Genomic DNA, 22,238 nt, shown 5'->3' on the forward strand with positions numbered 1-22,238 from the left:
ATAATGTGTCCCTTGAATCTAAATCATCTGTGTTTGAGTGTGAATGATGTGTAATCTAGCGACATCTGGCGGTTGATTCTAGATCGCAGAACTAAACAGACTCGCACTGTGATTGGTTGAGAGAGTGACGTCACTTCTAACGGAACGCGTCCAATTAGGGCCTGATTCTCATCCGGATTATTTCTCGCAGAAGTTCCTTGTCGGCTCCCGTTTGTATCGCTTTGTTAATCTTGTTTTGCCAGATAAAGTGTTCTTAATGAGACCTACTGCGACCGATGATCCATTGTTTATTCGATTCAGGGTTGAATGGTTTCGGCTCGACTTGTGTCCTGAGCGCAGCTCCAGAGTAGTTCCTTCTGGCAGAAATCCTTCGGGAGTGACTCGTGCCTGCCACGGACAGATGGAACAGGTTGAAAAACGCTGAACCGACTTCGATAAAACTGTCGCCTTCAGATCGTCACTTACGTCACAAAACTGGTGAGTTCGTCCATTTATCTTCATTTATCTTCGTTTATCTTCGTCACAGAGAAGCGTCTCAGCGCGACCTCGTCCCTCGTTCTCGAGCTTTGTTAGTGCGCACGAGTTATCGCGTGAGTTCCGAGCCGAGCTAACGCTATCTCAGCGTGCTACATGCTAACACCCGACAATTAACCCCAATTGAAAAAACATTTAAAGATTATTTTATCTTATATTGAAGTCACTCGTATGTATCGTCCTAACTCGACACTAGATGATTTGTTATTGTGTGTCAAATAACCGTGAAACGCTTTAGCATCAGGCTCATCGTTAGCATCCTCGAGCGGTCGCGCGTCAGGACGTCATTTTAAATCACAATATTATTAAAAACATGCGAATAAAGTTGTCTGCGTGGACTTGAACTTGTCTTAAAAATGATATAAATCCTATTGATGTAAAGTGTCAATTTGTTTGAGTTAATGTTGAGTGTTTGGTTTTGTTATAACGTTTTTTAAATGCGTTATTGTCTTATTTATTAAAGCATCAGAACATATGACATGTTGTAGTTTTACATGCATTTAAGAACAAAACAACATGAACAAAAAAATAACATTTGTTGAACCTTTGAAATGATCAAATACACAATAACACTGAAAACTCACCTGTTCAAACTGTGTTGAATTTCCTGTAGTTGCTCCTGTTGTAGCTTGTGTTGATGGAAACTACAAACATGGCGGCGGGAAGTTTTTAAACACTTGATATGTTTTCATCAAAGGTTCTCACTGCGGTGGACAGAACTCTGCTCGTATTATAATAACAATAATACAATTAAACTGTCCTTGAGTGTATTATTGTTATTGGTCCCTGAACTCACCGTGACTTCATCAGTTTCTCCGACAAACTTGTCACTTCATGTCAATCAAACATTTGTTTCTCTGCAGTGAAACCTTGAGTTTTTTTTATTTTATTTACTTCTATTTCTCTGTTTCTCCTGTGAAGTTGTTAGTTAAACGACAAATGTTCACGTAAAACTAGTGTGTTGTTGCTGCACCGGCTGAGTGTGTAGAAGTACACACACCTGTTGTGAATGTCAACATGTCTCTGAACCTGCGACGCCACTTCCCGCTCAGGACGGGCTCAGCGCAGCGTGGGTGCCGAGGGATCCACTGCCAGAGTGTGGGGACAGCAGCGGTCGGACCCCCCCAGACATGAACCACACCAAGGGAGGCCTCGTCATCTTCACGGCCAACTCTCACCCGGCCAGCCGCGAGCTGGGGAAGAGGATCTCGGAGTGAGTATGAGTGTGTGTGCAGGTTCTTCAACGAGTGAGTATGTGTGTGTGCAGGTTCTTCAACGAGTGAGTGTGTGTGTGTGCAGGTTCTTCAACGAGTGAGTGAGTGTGTGTGTGTGTGAAGGTTCTTCAACGAGTGAGTGAGTGTGTGTGTGTGAAGGTTCTTCAACGAGTGAGTGTGTGTGTGTGCAGGTTCTTCAACGAGTGTGTGTGTGTGCAGGTTCTTCAACGAGTGAGTGAGTGTGTGTGTGTGTGAAGGTTCTTCAACGAGTGAGTGAGTGTGTGTGTGTGAAGGTTCTTCAACGAGTGAGTGAGTGTGTGTGTGTTTGAAGGTTCTTCAACGAGTGAGTGAGTATGTGTGTGTGTAGGTTCTTCAACGAGTGAGTGAGAGTGAGTGAGAGTGTGCAGGTTCTTCAACGAGTGAGTGTGTGTGTGTGTGAAGGTTCTTCAACGAGTGAGTGAGAGAGAGTGAGTGAGAGTGTGCAGGTTCTTCAACGAGTGAGTTTGTGTGTGTGAAGGTTCTTCAACGAGAGAGTGGGAGTGAGTGAGAGTGTGCAGGTTCTTCAACGAGTGAGTTTGTGTGTGTGAAGGTTCTTCAACTACTGTCGACTGTAGATCAAAGTCAGTTTATGTCACTTTAGACACTTTGATATCAAGATCAAGAATTGTTGCTGCAGACACAACTGTGTTGGACGCATGTTTGTGGACTAACGTGTGTGTGTGTGTGTGTGTGTGTGATGAACAGTTCTGAACCCGCCTCGTCATGTGTCGTCGTGTCTTCATGTGTCGTTGTGTTATCACCATGTGTCTTCGTGTGTCGTTGTGTCTTCGTGTGCCTTCGTGTGTCGTTGTGTTATCACCATGTGTCTTCGTGTGCCTTCGTGTGTCGTTTTGTTATCACCGTGTGTCGTTGTGTTATCACCATGTGTCGTTGTGTCGTCGTGCCGCCGTGGGTTCATGTGCCGTCGTGTGTCTTCATGTGCCGTCGTGTGTCTTCATGTGCCGTCGTGTGTCTTTGTGCCGCCGTGTCTTCGTGTGCCGCCGTGTCTTCGTGTGCCGCCGTGTCTTCATGTGCCGTCATGTGTCTTCGTGTGCGGTCATGTGCCGTCGTGTGTCTTCATGTGTCTTCGTGCCGCCGTGTCTTCGTGTGCCGTCATGTGCCGTTGTGTGTCTTCATGTGCCGTCGTGTGTCTTCGTGTGCCGTCGTGTGTCTTCGTGTGCCGTCGTGTGTCTTTGTGCCGCCGTGTCTTCATGTGCCGCCGTGTCTTCATGTGCCGTCATGTGTCTTCGTTTGCCTTCGTGTGCCGTTGTGTAAGTAAGTAATATTTATTTATAAAGCGCTTTTCGAGAGTGTGTCTTCGTGTGCCGTCGTGTGTCTTCGTGTGCTGCCGTGTGTCTTCGTGTGCTGCCGTGTCTTCGTGCGCCGTCGTGTGTCTTCGTGCGCTGCCGTGTCTTCGTGCGCCGTCGTGTGTCTTTGTGCGCTGCCGTGTCTTCGTGCGCCGTCGTGTGTCTTCGTGCGCTGCCGTGTCTTCGTGCGCCGTCGTGTGTCTTTGTGCGCCGTCGTGTGTCTTCGTGCGCCGTCGTGTGTCTTCGTGCGCCGTCGTGTGTCTTCGTGCGCTGCCGTGTCTTCGTGCGCTGCCGTGTCTTCGTGTGCCGTCGTGTGTCTTCGTGTGTCTTCGTGCGCTGCCGTGTCTTCGTGCGCCGTCGTGTGTCTTCGTGCGCCGTCGTGTGTCTTCGTGCGCTGCCGTGTCTTCGTGCGCCGTCGTGTGTCTTCGTGCGCCGTCGTGTGTCTTCGTGCGCCGTCGTGTGTCTTCGTGCGCCGTCGTGTGTCTTCGTGTGCTGCCGTGTCTTCGTGCGCCGTCGTGTGTCTTCGTGCGCCGTCGTGTGTCTTCGTGCGCTGCCGTGTCTTCGTGTGCCGTCGTGTGTCTTCGTGTGTCTTCGTGCGCTGCCGTGTCTTCGTGTGCCGTCGTGTGTCTTCGTGCGCTGCCGTGTCTTCGTGTGTCTTCGTGTGCCGTCGTGTGTCTTCGTGCGCTGCCGTGTCTTCGTGTGTCTTCGTGTGCCGTCGTGTGTCTTCGTGTGCCGTCGTGTGTCTTCGTGTGCCGTCGTGTGTCTTCGTGTGCCGTCGTGTGTCTTCGTGTGCCGTCGTGTGTCTTCGTGTGCCGTCGTGTGTCTTCGTGCGCTGCCGTGTCTTCGTGTGCTGCCGTGTCTTCGTGCGCTGCCGTGTCTTCGTGCGCCGTCGTGTGTCTTCGTGCGCCGTCGTGTGTCTTCGTGTGCCGTCGTGTGTCTTCGTGCGCTGCCGTGTCTTCGTGTGCCGTCGTGTGTCTTCGTGCGCTGCCGTGTCTTCGTGCGCTGCCGTGTCTTCGTGCGCCGTCGTGTGTCTTCGTGCGCTGCCGTGTCTTCGTGCGCCGTCGTGTGTCTTCGTGCGCTGCCGTGTCTTCGTGCGCTGCCGTGTCTTCGTGCGCTGCCGTGTCTTCGTGCGCCGTCGTGTGTCTTCGTGCGCCGTCGTGTGTCTTCGTGTGCCGTCGTGTGTCTTCGTGCGCCGTCGTGTGTCTTCGTGCGCTGCCGTGTCTTCGTGTGCCGTCGTGTGTCTTCGTGCGCCGTCGTGTCATCATGTGTCATCATGTGTCATCATGTGTCTTCATGTGATTTCATGTGTCATCATCATGTTTCGTCATGCGTCGTTGTCACCTTGTGTGGTCACGTGTCGTCACTTTTACATGTGTTCAGACTGATGTGTGTTATAGTTGTCATAATAATAAAGCAGCTTCAAATATGAGCAGAAAACAAAGATACGACACATTAAGAACATGATTGTTGTCAAGATGACGTGAATCAAATCAACGAATAAAACCTGAGAAAACAAGTCAAAGTGAAAGATGTCAATACATCAAAGTCAGTGAAATATAATGAATGTTAAATATGTTATTGTAGTTAAATCTGACTTCAAGCATCACTGGTTGTTTCTTTGAACTGCATCATGGGAACTGAGGAGAAATGTTTACAAATATAATGTGTAATGTTTTTAAAACACGTCTTTAGAAATGATATGTTTGAACTGGATTTCCACACGGACTCCTTCAGGGATGAGTGACAGTGTTTGTGTGACAACATTCTGACGCTCGTCATGTAAACGAGTCCAATCTTCTCCCAGGAGGCTCGGGGTGGAGCTCGGGAAGGTGCAGGTGTATCAGGAGGCCAACAGAGGTGAGCTGACCTCTGACCCATGTGTCTGCAGGAAGTTGCATCATCAGACTTTCAGTGTTGGTAAATGAAACGATCAAACAATTTTCAACTATAATCCAACAATACTCAACTATAATTCCAACAATACTCAACTATAATCCAACAATACTCCACTATAATCAAACAATTTTCAAATAGAATCCAACAATACTCAACTATAATTCCAACAATACTCAACTATAATCCAACAATACTCCACTATAATCAAACAATTTTCAAATAGAATCCAACAATACTCAACTATAATCCAACAATACTCCACTATAATCAAACAATTTTCAAATATAATCCAACAATACTCAACTATAACCCAACAATACTCAACTATAATCCAACAATTTTCAAATAGAATCCAACAATACTCAACTATAATCCAACAATACTCAACTATAATCCAACAATACTCCACTATAATCCAACAATACTCAACTATAATCCAACAATACTCCACTATAATCCAACAATACTCCACTATAATCCAACAATACTCAACTATAATCCAACAATACCCCACTATAATCCAACAATACTCCACTATAATCCAACAATACTCAACTATAATCCAACAATACTCCACTATAATCCAACAATACTCCACTATAATCCAACAATACTCCACTATAATCCAACAATACTCCACTATAATCCAACAATACTCCACTATAATCCAACAATACTCAACTATAATTCCAACAATACTCAACTATAATTCCAACAATACTCAACTATAATTCCAACAATACTCAACTCTAATCCAACAATACTCAACTATAATCAAACAATTTTCCCAACAGAGGTGAGCTGACCTCTGACCCATGTGTCTGCAGGAAGTTGCATCATCAGACTTTCAGTGTTGATAAATGAAACGATCAAACAATTTTCAACTATAATCCAACAATACTCAACTATAATTCCAACAATACTCAACTATAACCACAAATTTTCAACTATAATCCAACAATACTCAACTATAATTCCAACAATACTCAACTATAATCCAACAATACTCAACTATAATCAAACAATTTTCCCAACAGAGGTGAGCTGACCTCTGACCCATGTGTCTGCAGGAAGTTGCATCATCAGACTTTCAGTGTTGATAAATGAAACGATCAAACAATTTTCAACTATAATCCAACAATACTCAACTATAATCAAACAATTTTCAAATAGAATCCAACAATACTCAACTATAATCCAACAATACTCAACTATAATCACAGATTTTCAACTATAATCCAACAATTTTCCACTAGAATCCAACAATACTCAAATGTAATCCAACAGTACTCAAATGTAATCCAACAGTACTCAAATGTAATCCAACAATACTCACACGGATGAATGATTCAAGTGTTCACTGCACCAAAGACAAACCTTATGCTCATGGTTTCCATAGAAACGCGGGTGCAGATCCAGGAGTCGGTGCGAGGCAAAGATGTTTTCATCATCCAAACCGTGTCCAAGTAAGACTGAGGCAAGAGAAGCTTGTTCCTGGTGTGACCTGCTGTGTGTGTGTGTGTGTGTGTGTGTGTGTGTGTCAGGGACGTGAACACCACCATCATGGAGATGCTGATCATGGTCTACGCCTGCAGGACGTCCTGCGCCAAGAGCATCACGGGCGTGCTGCCCTACTTCCCCTACAGCAAGCAGTGCAAGATGAGGAAGAGAGGCTCCATCGTGTCCAAGCTCATCGCCTCCATGATGTGCAAGGCTGGTACGTGTCTCCTGGCTCAGCTCACCTGTGTGACGTGTGACTCACAGGAGAACATGTTGACGAGGGAACATCAACGTTGACGCTTCAGAACTTGACTAATGTCAACACCCACCTCACCTGTGGTGCCAACACTGAACTCCCATGATGCCGTTCTCCCACCTGCAGGTCTAACTCACCTGATCACCATGGACCTGCACCAGAAGGAGATCCAGGGCTTCTTCAACATCCCTGTGGACAACCTGAGGGCGTCGCCCTTCCTGCTGCAGTACATCCAAGAAGAGGTGAGTCCTCGCGACGCCCCCCCCGAAGCACTTCCTGCCTCACTCTGACCCCCCCCCCCCCCCCCCCCTCAGATCCCCGACTACAGGAACGCCGTGATCGTCGCCAAATCTCCAGCTTCTGCCAAAAGGTGGTTCGAGGTGTCGCTCGTGGTCCTCGCCGCTGACCTCCTGCTCTTCCAGGGCCCAGTCCTTCGCCGAGCGTCTGCGTCTGGGAATCGCCGTCATCCACGGAGAGGCCCAGGACGCCGAGTCGGACCAGGTGGACGGGCGCCACTCGCCGCCCGCCGTCAAGACCAGCGGCGCCATCCACCCCAGCATGGAGATCCCTCGTAAGAGCCGGTGTGTTGTGAGGCGCGGAGCCGCTGCTGAAGGTGTCTGGTCTGTCCCCAGTGCTGATCCCCAAAGAGAAGCCGCCCATCACGGTGGTGGGAGACGTGGGCGGACGCATCGCCATCATCGTGGTGAGTTACCACGGCAACAAGTGTTGATGTTGACGCTCATTTGAAGTAGATTGTATTTTATCTTCGTAGTTTAAGGATTTATTTAAAAAATCTTTGTAAAGTAATTAGATTTTAACATGTGAGTCATTAAGTTTTTTCATGTTTGTGTTGCATTTAAAGTACTGGCCACTTGATGGCAGCATTACAAACTATGAAATGATCCCCGCCATGAGGACGAGAGGATACAGTGAGTCCAGCAGCTTTTAAAGCTGATGTTTGGACATATTTTGGTTTGAAAGCAAATGAAAGTAGTTACGACTTCGTCAAGAGTCATGTGGTCTGTAAATACTACAACACCAGAGTCAAGTACTGGACAATACTACACATATATACTTGTTACTACACTATCACAACACCAGAGTCAAGTACTGGACAATACTCCACATATATACTTGTTACTACACTATCACAACACCAGAGTCAAGTACTGGACAATACTACACATATATACTTGTTACTACATTATCACAACACCAGAGTCAAGTACTGGACAATACTCCACATATATACTTGTTACTACACTATCACAACACCAGAGTCAAGTACTGGACAATACTACACATACTGTATATACTTGTTACTACACTATCACAACACCAGAGTCAAGTACTGGACAATACTCCACATATATACCTGTTACTACACTATCACAACACCAGAGTCAAGTACTGGACAATACTACACATATATACTTGTTACTACACTATCACAACACCAGAGTCAAGTACTGGACAATACTCCACATATATACTTGTTACTACACTATCACAACACCAGAGTCAAGTACTGGACAATACTACACATACTGTATATACTTGTTACTACACTATCACAACACCAGAGTCAAGTACTGGACAATACTCCACATATATACCTGTTACTACACTATCACAACACCAGAGTCAAGTACTGGACAATACTACACATATATACTTGTTACTACACTATCACAACACCAGAGTCAAGTACTGGACAATACTCCACATATATACTTGTTACTACACTATCACAACACCAGAGTCAAGTACTGGACAATACTACACATAAATACTTGTTACTACACCATCACAACACCAGAGTCAAGTACTGGACAATACTACACATATATACTTGTTACTACACTATCACAACAACAGAGTCAAGTACTGGACAATACTACACATGTATACTTGTTACTACACTATCACAACACCAGAGTCAAGTACTGGACAATACTACACATATACACTTGTTACTACACTATCACAACACTAGAGTCAAGTACTGGACAATACTACACATATATACTTGTTACTACACTATCACAACACCAGAGTCAAGTACTGGACAATACTACACATGTATACTTGTTACTACACTATCACAACACCAGAGTCAAGTACTGGACAATACTACACATATACACTTGTTAATACACTATCACAACACCAGAGTCAAGTACTGGACAATACTACACATATATACTTGTTACTACACTATCACAACACCAGAGTCAAGTACTGGACAATACTACACATATATATTTGTTACTACACTATCACAACACCAGAGTCAAGTACTGGACAATACTACACATATATACTAGTTACTACACTATCACAACACCAGAGTCAAGTACTGGACAATACTCCACATATATACTTGTTACTACACTATCACAACACCAGAGTCAAGTACTGGACAATACTACACATATATACTTGTTACTATACTATCTCTGTATATCGTGGCAGGATGACATCATCGACGACGTCGACAGCTTCTTAGCTGCTGCAGAGACGTTGAAAGAACGAGGCGCGTATAAGATCTTCGTCATGGCGACGCACGGGATCCTGTCGTCAGACGCCCCGAGGTTCATCGAGGAGTCGGCCATCGATGAGGTGCTGTTGATCCGTCACTTAAACTAATACAAGTTCATTCATAGTATTTTAATTCAAGATTAAATGTTATATATAAATGTTATAATAGAGTCTCCAGACTAAACCAACAGAGCTCAGAGCTACTGATTAAACTTTCAGCCAATCATGAGACACTAGTTTTAATTTGTTTCTTTTTTAAACTTTCCAACATAAAAGCCATTGACTCGTTCATAAAAAATAAAGAAACTCGTCCACGACCCTATAAGGTCACTGACCGTGTCGGCCATCTTGCCCGCAGGTGGTCGTGACCAACACGATCCCTCACGAGCTGCAGAAGCTCCAGTGTCCGAAGATCAAGACGGTGGACATCAGCATGATCCTGTCCGAGGCCATCCGCCGCATCCACAACGGCGAGTCCATGTCCTACCTGTTCAGGAACATCGGCGTGGACGACTGACGCCGCGGGCTCTCGCGCACACACTCGCCTCCACCCGCCACAGGTGGAGCTTCTTCTGTCGCCGGGACTAACTTTTCGTCATCCCTTCTTTCTCCGACTCCACTAGTTTAGTGTCGTGTGTGTGCGTGTGTGAATGTGTGTGTACATGCATGTGTGTGTGGACGCTGATCACGCGTCATATCCATCATCTCACGACGCCACGCACTCGTTCGACTCGTGCCATCTTGTGACGCCACGGCGCCCCCTGGTGTTCACTCCAGGAAAAGAACGTTTGCTGGACGCGTCGAAGCGTCGACGGTGAATTTGTTCGACGGCGAACTTTGACTGAAGCAGGTCTTTGTCACGACTTGGTTCCAGAAAATGTTTTGTATTTATTTTCAGCACTAATATGAATAAACATGAAAAACTGCTTTTCGTTCTGAAGGTTCTTCAGTGTTTGGATCAATAAAATATGATCGATTTATCAGTCGATTTAAAACAAACGTTTCAGAGAAAATTCTTGTTTTTTATTCAAAGTTTTGTTCCTGGACATTGATTCGGCTCTTGTTCCTCAAACCAAATGTGGGTCACAAACTGTCGTGAAGAGGAGAGACGGGGTCTAAGGTGACGGGAGGTTCACTTGTTGATGACGACACTACAGTAGAAACTAGTGAAGCTTCAGCAGCAAGAATTAAAAATAGACTCTTTACTCTGTTACATAAGTCACTGTGGAGGAGGTTGAGAGCATCACTGCCCACACACACACACGTATACACACACACTCATGTACACACACACACACACACACACGTATACACACACACACACTCATGTACACACACACACACACACGTATACACACACACACTCATGTACACACACACACACACACGTATACACACACACACACTCATGTACACACACACACACACACGTATACACACACACACTCATCTATACATACACACACTCATGTATATGTTTTGATTGTTTAAGCGCTTTGTGACCCTGGTCTCGAAAAGCGCTATATAAATAAATATTACTTACTTACTTACTTACTTACACACACTCACGTATACACGCACACACATGTATACACACACATTTATATACATGCTCTTGTATGGACATTTATATATGTATATATACAGTATATATACACTTATACACACACACATTTACATACACACTTCTACACACATTTATATTTATACTGTGTATATACAGTGTATATATAAAGTACTAGTGAAGAATATATTCACTCTCACACATACTTATATACACACTCACACACATGTATACACACACTTTCTACATATTTGTGTATACACTTTTATACACACATTCTTGTAAAAAACACACAAAATGCAATATATATTTCAACCATCATCATTTCAACTCGTTCTTTTCTTCAACATGTGTGTGTTTGTGTTTTCGTGACGTGTTTATGTTTCTGCTGAAATCATCGATTGAAGACAGAGGGGGGCGGGGCTTAACCCCCTCCTCCCCGAGCACGAGCCGTCCGTCGCCATGCGCGCTCTCGTCCAGCTGCGGGCGCGTGCACGCGCCGCCTCGCTGCTGCCCTCGCGCGGACACGGAGCCGCGAGCACGCGCACTCCTCGGGCAGCGTCAGTGCACGCGGAGCGATGGCTGCGGCAGCGCGAGCTTCTGTTGACGTCGAGACTCGAACCATCAACCTCCGCTGAGCCTCGCGCGCGAGAGCTGCCTTTGCTCGCTCCCGCGGCGGAACCTCGCGCCCCCAGCACCCCTCACTGTCGCACTGACGGGGACCCCCCTCTCATGGAGGTGTAGGTCCACCTCAGGATCGTGGCCGCGGAGGACGCACCCTGAGCGGCAGTGATGCTGTAGGAAGATGGGGAAGGACCAGGAGCTGCTGCAGGCGGTGAAGACCGAGGACCTGCTCACCGTGCAGAAGCTGCTGCAGAGGCCCGGGAAGAACAGTGAGTGTGTGTGTGTTGTTGTGGGTCCGTGCGTGCGTGCGTGTGTGCGTCCGTCAGATTAGTGTGTGACGAGAGACTGACAGCTCACTGCAGCACACACATCTGGGTGTGTGTGTTAGAGACGCGCGTGTGTGTGTTAGAGACGTGTGTGTCATATAGACGTGTGTGTGTTATATGCGTGTGTGTAATATAGACGTGTGATATATACGTGTGTGTGTTATATGCGTGTGTGTATTAAAGACGTGTGTTCTATGCGTGTGTCTGTTATAGACGTGTGTGTGTATTATATGCGTGTGTGTGTGTAATATAGACGTGTGTTCTATGCGTGTGTGTATTATATGCGTGTGTGTTATAGACGTGTGTGTGTAATATAGACGTGTGTTCTATGCGTGTGTGTATTATATGCGTGTGTGTTATAGACGTGTGTGTGTGATATAGACGTGTGTTATATGCGTGTGTGTGTATTATATGCGTGTGTGTTATAGACGTGTGTGTAATATAGACGTGTGTTATATGCGTGTGTGTGTATTATATGCGTGTGTGTTATAGACGTGTGTGTGTAATATAGACGTGTGTTATATGCGTGTGTGTGTATTATATGCGTGTGTGTGTAATATAGACGTGTGTTATATGCGTGTGTGTGTATTATATGCGTGTGTGTTATAGACGTGTGTGTGTAATATAGACGTGTGATATATGCGTGTGTGTGTATTATATGCGTGTGTGTTATAGACGTGTGTGTGTTATATAGACGTGTGTTATATGCGTGTGTGTGTATTATATGCGTGTGTGTTATAGACGTGTGTGTGTTATATAGACGTGTGTTATATGCGTGTGTGTGTATTATATGCGTGTGTGTTATAGACGTGTGTGTGTGTTATATAGACGTGTGTTATATGCGTGTGTGTGTATTATATGCGTGTGTGTTATAGACGTATGTGTAATATAGACGTGTGTTATATGCGTGTATTGTGTGCTTGTGTTAGAGACGTGTGTTATATGCGTGTGTGTTATAGACATGTGTGTGTGTGTGTAACACTAGTGTGTGTGTGTTATAGATGTGTGTGTGTGTGCATGTTATACTGTGTGTGTTATAGACATATGTGTGTTATATGTGTGTGTGTGTTATACGTGTGTGTGTGTTATAGACATGTGTGTGTGTTATAGACATGTGTATGTGTGTTATAGACGTGTGTGTGTATTATAGACATGTGTATGTGTGTGTGTGTGTTATAGACATGTGTGTGTGGCTGTTATACGTGTGTGTGTTATAGACATATGTGTGTTATATGTGTGTGTGTGTGTGTGTGTGTTATAGACCTGAGTTATAGGAGTGTGTGTGTGTGTGTAAGACCTGAGCAGTGGATGCCAGAGAAGATGTTCATCATGGCTCTGGTGTCTCTGGTGTTTGTGCGTTGAGTCGATGTTGTGCGTTCGCTGCCCACTGAGAGTGTGTGGGCAGTGAAGTGAGATGTTAGTTACACTTGTGTGTAGAGAAGAAACACACAATCCTGCGTGTCAAATACTTTATACGTTCATGATATCAATCAGTTGTTCATCATAAGTCAGTCTGAGGTCAAGAAGGTCAAAGAACACGTGAGTCACATGTTTGTTGACGTGACACACAAGTCACTGCGATCGTCGATGCATCATAACGTGTTAGCATGCTAGCATGTTGCTAACAAACGTCAAGTTAACGTTTTCGTATTTTGTCGTCATCATTCCTCGATTCTTCTGGTCTTGAAGAACATCTTTGACATGTTATTAGTTAGTATTAGTTTGTTTTATAAGTTCATTTACAACTTTATTGACACAGACAGAAGAGCAACATAGCATTTTAGCTCATGAAAATTGATTACAACTTTATTGACACAGACAGAAGAGCAATGTAGCATTTTAGCTCTTCAAACTTGAATACAACTTTATTGACACAGACAGAAGAGCAACATAGCATTTTAGCTCATGAAACTTGTATACAACTTTATTGACACAGACAGAAGAGCAACGTAGCATTTAGCTCATGAAACTTGAATAAAACTTTATTGACACAGACAGAAGAGCAATGTAGCATTTTTAGCTCATGAAACTTGAATACAACTTTATTGACACGGACGTCAAATCTTCTTCTGTGGTTCTGGTTCAGGAGGTGAAGTTGAATGAAGGTTGCTGGTTCAATCCCAGTCGTTGATGTGTCCGTAAGATTACGACCACTCACTGAAGGGTACATGTGGGTCACAACATGGTCGCGGGTCAGCACGAGGCACCCGCATGTGAGCTCTGACCTGATGATTCATGTCTCGACCCAGTTCAGCTGCGCGTCCTCCATCACTTCTTCTTCTCTGACCTTCACTGCTGCTCGTCCTCCATCACTTCTTCTTCTCTCAACTGTTTTCAAGGTCATGTTATCTTGAGCGATCGTGTGTGTCTCCACTCGCGTCAGGAGGAAAAGGTCTAAGGATAGTGGAGAGTCAAAATGGTGGATGCGAAAGAGTTGTAGCTCTTTATCTAATGTTCAAGTTTGTCATCTTCTTTTCCTTCTTGTTCTTTTTCTTCTTGTTCTACATCTTCTTGTTAGTCTTTTTTTTCCTCCTTGTTCCTGTTGTGCTTCTTCTTCTTTCATATTGTTCTTCATCTTCTTCATACTGTTCTTCATCTTCTTCATATTGTTCTTCATCTTCTTCATATTGTTCTTCATCTTCTTCTTCATATTGTTCTTCCTCTTCTTCATATTGTTCTTCATCTTCTTCTTCATATTGTTCTTCATCTTCTTCATATTGTTCTTAATCTTCTTTTTCATATTGTTCTTCATCTTCTTCTTCACATTGTTCTTCATCTTCTTCATATTGTTCTTCATCTTCTTCTTCATATTTATCTTCATCTTCTTCACATTGTTCATCATCTTCTTCTTCATATTGTTCTTCATCTTCTTTATATTGTTCTTCATCTTATTCTTTATATTGTTCTTCATCTTCTTCTTTATATTGTTCTTCACCTTCTTCTTCATATTGTTCTTCATCTTCTCCATATTGTTCTTAATCTTCTTCTCCATATTGTTCTTCATCTTCTTCATATTGTTCTTCAGCTTCTTATTCATATTGTTCTTCATCTTCTTCTCCATATTGTTCTTCACCTTCTTCTTCATATTGTTCTTCATCTTCTTCTTTATATTAATCTTCACCTTCTTCTTCATATTGTTCTTCATCTTCTTCATATTGTTCTTCATCTTCTTCTTCATATTGCTCTTCACCGTCTTCTTCATATTGTTCTTAATCTTCTTCTTTATATTGTTCTTCACCGTCTTCTTCATATTGTTCTTCATCTTCTTCATATTGTTCTTAATCTTCTTCTTCATATTGTTCTTCATCTTCTTCTTCATATTGTTCTTCATCTTCTTCATATTGTTCTTCATCTTCTTCTTCATATTGTTCTTCACCGTCTTCTTCATATTGTTCTTCATCTTCTTCTTCATAATGTTCTTCATCTTCTTCATATTGTCCTTCATATTCTTCTTCATTTTGTTCTTCACCGTCTTCTTCATATTGTTCTTCATCTTCTTCTTCATATTGTTCTTCACCTTCTTCTTCATATTGTTCATGTTGTCATTGTGAGACACACATGGTTCATGTTGTCATAGTTTGTTTTCAAATCCAAATATGTTCAAACATCAGCTTTAAAAGCTGCTGGACTCACTGTATCCTCTCGTCCTCAGTCATCATTCTTGCCCTCTAGAGGCCTGAAGTCAAATGTTGATGCAGGATCATGAAAGTTTATCAACATTTGTTGATTTGATTATATGTATTCCTGAAACCCGCTGCAAAGATGTTTTTAGTTCAGATTCTGGCAAAAACCTTTTCTCCAGCGTGGACGCCTGTGAAGCTGCTGCTCTTCTTCTTTGTGGATGTTCAGTGGCGTGAACGAATCCTCGCTCGCTCTCCTGCCAACAGAGACGAGTGGTGGGGGATGTGGAGTGCATCGCTCACAAGAAGACAAAGTTGCATGTAAACAACTAACAGCCATCAGAGGCTTACACACACACACACAACCCATTACCAAACACACACCTCGGGTCACACTCAAGGTCTACTGCAAGTACACACACACACACACACACGTTTACCTAACCTTGTGTGTGCAACAGGCCTGTTAAGTGACAGCAAGCTGATGGTCAAGCTACAGATGTTTCCAGATGGATGTGTGTGTGTGAGTGTGTGTGTGTGTGTGTGTGTGTGTGTGTGTGTGTGTGTGTGTGTGTGTGTGTGTGTGTTGCCTGAGGTGATGAGTCGCAACCTCTGCCAAACCTATTACACACACACACATGTTAACACAGACAAACACGGCAGAGTGATCTTTCCATCACCCACACACACACTCACCTCCGTCCACACAACGACAAAGACAAACACACACACGTCTTGTGTTTGACTCTGGATGACAAACAGTTAAGTGTGAACGTCACAGTCGTGAGAAAAACCTCTCAGTCATCTGATGTGATTTATATATAATGATAGTGTAGTAACAAGTATATATGTGTAGTATTGTCCAGTACTTGACTCTGGTGTTGTGATGGTGTAGTAACAAGTATATATGTGTAGTATTGTCCAGTACTTGACTCTGGTGTTGTGATAGTGTAGTAACAAGTATATATATGCAGTATTGTCCAGTACTTGACTCTGGTGTTGTGATAGTGTAGTAACAAGTATATATGTGTAGTATTGTCCAGTACTTGACTCTGGTGTTGTGATAGTGTAGTAACAAGTATATATGTGTAGTATTGTCCAGTACTTGACGCTGGTGTTGTGATAGTGTAGTAACAAGTATATATGTGTAGTATTGTCCAGTACTTGACTCTGGTGTTGTGATAGTGTAGTAACAAGTATATATGTGTAGTATTGTCCAGTACTTGACTGTGGTGTTGTGATAGTGTAGTAACAAGTATATATGTGTAGTATTGTCCAGTACTTGACTCTGGTGTTGTGATAGTGTAGTAACTAGTATATATGTGTAGTATTGTCCAGTACTTGACTCTGGTGTTGTGATAGTGTAGTAACAAGTATATATGTGTAGTATTGTCCAGTACTTGACTCTGGTGTTGTGATAGTGTAGTAACAAGTATATATGTGTAGTATTGTCCATTACTTGACTCTGGTGTTGTGATAGTGTAGTAACTAGTATATATGTGTAGTATTGTCCAGTACTTGACTCTGGTGTTGTGATAGTGTAGTAACTAGTATATATGTGTAGTATTGTCCAGTACTTGACTCTGGTGTTGTGATGGTGTAGTACAAGTATATATGTGTAGTATTGTCCAGTACTTCACTCTGGTGTTGTGATAGTGTAGTAACAAGTATATATGTGTAGTATTGTCCAGTACTTGACTCTGGTGTTGTGATAGTGTAGTAACAAGTATATATGTGTAGTATTGTCCAGTACTTGACTGTGGTGTTGTGATAGTGTAGTAACAAGTATATATGTGTAGTATTGTCCAGTACTTGACTCTGGTGTTGTGATAGTGTAGTAACAAGTATATATGTGTAGTATTGTCCAGTACTTGACTCTGGTGTTGTAGTATTTACAGACCACATGACTCTTGACGAAGTCGTAACTACTTTCATTTGTTTTCAAACCAAAATATGTCCAAACATCAGCTTTAAAAGCTGCTGGAGTCACGGTATCCTCTTGTCCTCAGTCATCATTCTTCCTTGAGCTGTGGAGGACGTAACAACTGCTGCTGTCTAGAGGCCGGAAGTTTAATTGTAACACAAATATGAACAAATACTGGTAAGATTTTCATGGTAGTTTGAAATAATAATATAATCATTTAATTTTACTCACACTTCATTGCAACATAAACCATGATTATGATCAAAAAGACGTGAAAATCATATTCAATTGATCGATTTGATCGATAACGTGCATGAATATAATCAGATGATAGGACAGACGTCTGCGCTGCCTCCTCGACCCACTTGAGCTTTAGTCTAATAATAGTTGACGATAAGATTGTTACCGTGACGACGTCTGTGTATTGATCCAGAGGTTCATGGAGAAAAATGACGATGTTGAGAACATTCTCCCCAAAACATCATGAGTGTCTTCACTGCTGCCTCCACGATTGAATTACAGAGCAGATGGGTGAGGCGGGGGAGGCGGGGGAGGCGGGAGGTAATAAGTTGTCGTCCAGAGAGGGATGAGAACGATGAAAGAAGAACGAGGCAATGAAACGTCATCGGCTGCTTCTGTCTTGATGGACGTTTGTTATCTAGCGGCGCCAAAAATAAGTTGTCGGCTCAAAGGAGGTTCATAGTAAGAATGGATGGAGAGATGGTAAGAATGGATGGAGAGATGGTAAGAATGGAGGGAGAGATGGTTAGAATGGAGGGAGAGATGGTAAGAATGGATGGAGAGATGGTAAGAATGGAGGGAGAGATGGTAAGAATGGAGGGAGAGATGGTAAGAATGGAGGGAGAGATGGTAAGAATGGATGGAGAGATGGTAAGAATGGAAGGAGAGATGGTAAGAATGGAGGGAGAGATGGTAAGAATGGAGGGAGAGATGGTAAGAATGGAAGGAGAGATGGTAAGAATGGAGCGAGAGATGGTAAGAATGGAGGGAGAGATGGTAAGAATGGAGGGGGAGATGGTAAGAATGGATGGAGAGATGGTTAGAATGGAGGGAGAGATGGTAAGAATGGATGGAGAGATGGTTAGAATGGATGGAGAGATGGTTAGAATGGATGGAGAGATGGTAAGAATGGAGGGAGAGATGGTAAGAATGGAGGGAGAGATGGTTAGAATGGAGGGAGAGATGGTAAGAATGGAGGCAGAGATGGTAAGAATGGAGGGAGAGATGGTTAGAATGGAGGGAGAGATGGTAAGAATGGAGGGAGAGATGGTAGGAATGGAGGGAGAGATGGTAGGAATGGAGGGAGAGATGGTAAGAATGGAGGGAGAGATGGTAGGAATGGAGGGAGAGATGGTAGGAATGGAGGGAGAGATGGTAAGAATGGAGGGAGAGATGGTAAGAATGGAGGGAGAGATGGTAAGAATGGAGGCAGAGATGGTAAGAAAGGAGGGAGAGATGGTAAGAATGGAGGGAGAGATGGTAAGAATGGAGGGAGAGATGGTAAGAATGGAGGGAGAGATGGTAAGAATGGAGGCAGAGATGGTAAACGTTGGTTACACCTCTACATCCTCCCTATAACGCCATCACTTTCTCTTCCATTTCTCAATCAAATTCTTCCAACGGTTTCATCCAACCATCCTACTTCTGACGCCTGACAGAGACTGGACCAGAACCACAGGTTCACGACATCGGTTCAGAACCGTGACAACAATGTTGTGTAACGAGACAAACGTTAATCTGTCAGATTATACTTTAATCCTCAATCGAGCCGGAGCTCATTGTTTCTCCAGAGTGTCCTGGAGTCAGACAGAAGCAATCGAGCCGGAGCTCATCGTTTCTCCAGAGTGTCCCGGAGTCAGACAGAATCAGTCGAGCCGGAGCTCATTGTTTCTCCAGAGTGTCCTGGAGTCAGACAGAAGCAGTCGAGCCGGAGCTCATTGTTTCTCCAGAGTGTCCTGGAGTCAGACAGAAGCAGTCGAGCCGGAGCTCATTGTTTCTCCAGAGTGTCCTGGAGTCAGACAGAAGCAGTCGATCTAGAGCTCATTGTTTCTCCAGAGTGTCCTGGAGTCAGACAGAAGCAGTCGAGCCGGAGCTCATCGTTTCTCCAGAGTGTCCTGGAGTCAGACAGAAGCAGTCGATCTAGAGCTCATTGTTTCTCCAGAGTGTCCTGGAGTCAGACAGAAGCAGTCGAGCCGGAGCTCATTGTTTCTCCAGAGTGTCCTGGAGTCAGACAGAAGCAGTCGATCTAGAGCTCATTGTTTCTCCAGAGTGTCCTGGAGTCAGACAGAAGCAGTTGATCTAGAGCTCATTGTTTCTCCAGAGTGTCCTGGAGTCAGACAGAAGCAGTCGAGCCGGAGCTCATCGATTCTCCAGAGTGTCCTGGAGTCAGACAGAAGCAGTCGATCTAGAGCTCATTGTTTCTCCAGAGTGTCCCGGAGTCAGACAGAAGCAGTCGATCTAGAGCTCATTGTTTCTCCAGAGTGTCCTGGAGTCAGACAGAAGCAGTCGAGCCGGAGCTCATTGTTTCTCCAGAGTGTCCTGGAGTCAGACAGAAGCAGTCGAGCCGGAGCTCATTGTTTCTCCAGAGTGTCCCGGAGTCAGACAGAAGCAGTCGAGCCGGAGCTCATTGTTTCTCCAGAGTGTCCCGGAGTCAGACAGAAGCAGTCGAGCCGGAGCTCATTGTTTCTCCAGAGTGTCCTGGAGTCAGACAGAAGCAGTCGAGCCGGAGCTCATTGTTTCTCCAGAGTGTCCTGGAGTCAGACAGAAGCAGTCGAGCCGGAGCTCATTGTTTCTCCAGAGTGTCCGGGAGTCAGACAGAAGCAGTCGAGCCGGAGCAGCGGGAACAGAGATGAGGTTGAAGGAGAGAGAGAGAGACTCTGATCAGAACCAAATGTTCCTCATGTGTGGAGCAGATGTTGGTTCCCACACTCATTGGCTCTGGGTTCTACTAGTCCTGCCTGATTGGAGGCCGAGGTTCACAGCAAGGCTCTGATTGGCTGGCTGCGACACACACCTCCTGCGCCACAGAGATCAAATCCATGTTAAAGAACACATGGAAGATCTTGACGTGAGTCTGAAGCAGCGTCATCATGATCTGAGCTTCATGATGAACCTTCACAACCTTCAATGAAAGTCCCTGAGAAGATCCTCAGAACTGACCCTCATGGAGAGCAGCAGGTTCTCCTGGTCCTGAACAATAGTGTGAGACGCTGCTGTAGACCTTGACTTGATGAAGTGAAGAACAACTGAAGTAGGACGAGAAGAAAATATGTGTCAGTGACTCATGATCCAGAAATAACCTGAACTGATGCGACTCATTTGTATACAGTGATACTGTAGTAACAAGTATATATGTGGAGTATTGTCCAGTACTTGACTCTGGTGTTGTGATAGTGTAGTAACAAGTATATATGTGTAGTATTGTCCAGTACTTGACTCTGGTGTTGTGATAGTGTAGTAACAAGTATATATGTGTAGTATTGTCCAGTACTTGACTCTGGTGTTGTGATAGTGTAGTAACAAGTATATATGTGGAGTATTGTCCAGTACTTGACTCTGGTGTTGTGATAGTGTAGTAACAAGTATATATGTGGAGTATTGTCCAGTACTTGACTCTGGTGATGTGATAGTGTAGTAACAAGTATATATGTGGAGTATTGTCCAGTACTTGACTCTGGTGTTGTGATAGTGTAGTAACAAGTATATATGTGTAGTATTGTCCAGTACTTGACTCTGGTGTTGTGATAGTGTAGTAACAAGTATATATGTGTAGTATTGTCCAGTACTTGACTCTGGTGTTGTGATAGTGTAGTAACAAGTATATATGTGGAGTATTGTCCAGTACTTGACTCTGGTGTTGTGATAGTGTAGTAACAAGTATATATGTGGAGTATTGTCCAGTACTTGACTCTGGTGTTGTGATAGTGTAGTAACAAGTATATATGTGGAGTATTGTCCAGTACTTGACTCTGGTGTTGTGATAGTGTAGTAACAAGTATACATGTGTAGTATTGTCCAGTACTTGACTCTGGTGTTGTGATAGTGTAGTAACAAGTATATATGTGTAGTATTGTCCAGTACTTGACTCTGGTGTTGAGATAGTGTAGTAACAAGTATATATGTGTAGTATTGTCGAGTACTTGACTTTGGTGTTGTGATAGTGTAGTAACAAGTATACATGTGTAGTATTGTCCAGTACTTGACTCTGGTGTTGTTATAGTGTAGTAACAAGTATATATGTGTAGTATTGTCCAGTACTTGACTCTGGTGTTGAGATAGTGTAGTAACAAGTATATATATGTGTAGTATTGTCCAGTACTTGACTCTGCTGTTGTGATAGTGTAGTAACAAGTATATATGTGGAGTATTGTCCAGTACTTGACTCTGGTGTTATGATAGTGTAGTAACAAGTATATATGTGGAGTATTGTCCAGTACTTGACTCTGGTGTTGTGATAGTGTAGTAACAAGTATATATGTGGAGTATTGTCCAGTACTTGACTCTGGTGTTGTGATAGTGTAGTAACAAGTATATATGTGGAGTATTGTCCAGTACTTGACTCTGGTGTTGTGATAGTGTAGTAACAAGTATATATGTGTAGTATTGTCCAGTACTTGACTCTGGTGTTGTGATAGTGTAGTAACAAGTATATATGTGTAGTATTGTCCAGTACTTGACTCTGGTGTTGTGATAGTGTAGTAACAAGTATATATGTGGAGTATTGTCCAGTACTTGACTCTGGTGTTGTGATAGTGTAGTAACAAGTATATATGTGGAGTATTGTCCAGTACTTGACTCTGGTGTTGTGATAGTGTAGTAACAAGTATATATGTGGAGTATTGTCCAGTACTTGACTCTGGTGTTGTGATAGTG

General features: G+C 43.7%; 2 protein-coding genes across 7 annotated transcripts in view; both read left to right on the forward strand.

Moving 5' to 3' along the window:
- Positions 1-199: 199 nt before the first annotated feature.
- On the forward strand, positions 200-10,214 carry LOC148064688 (phosphoribosyl pyrophosphate synthase-associated protein 2). Its single transcript, XM_087810214.1, has 11 exons — positions 200-477; positions 1,587-1,747; positions 4,899-4,951; positions 6,390-6,456; positions 6,535-6,707; positions 6,873-6,988; positions 7,061-7,116; positions 7,169-7,317; positions 7,379-7,449; positions 9,222-9,368; positions 9,646-10,214. The coding sequence occupies exons 2-11, from the start codon at positions 1,665-1,667 to the stop codon at positions 9,802-9,804; spliced, it is 1,074 nt and encodes a 357-aa protein (XP_087666340.1). The 5' UTR covers positions 200-477; positions 1,587-1,664; the 3' UTR covers positions 9,805-10,214.
- Positions 10,215-11,417: 1,203 nt separating this feature from the next.
- caskin1 (CASK interacting protein 1) overlaps positions 11,418-22,238 on the forward strand; it is a 58,571-nt gene continuing 47,750 nt past the window's right edge. For all 6 annotated transcript variants that reach the window (XM_087809888.1, XM_087809889.1, XM_087809891.1 and 3 more), the window contains exon 1: positions 11,418-11,744. In XM_087809888.1, the coding sequence (XP_087666014.1) occupies positions 11,657-11,744 (88 nt within the window). In that variant the 5' untranslated portion in view covers positions 11,418-11,656. The remainder of the gene's footprint in view (positions 11,745-22,238) is intronic.

This window comes from Callionymus lyra, chromosome 15 (assembly GCF_982586985.1).
Source record: "Callionymus lyra chromosome 15, fCalLyr1.hap1.1, whole genome shotgun sequence".
NCBI lineage: Eukaryota > Metazoa > Chordata > Actinopteri > Syngnathiformes > Callionymidae > Callionymus > Callionymus lyra.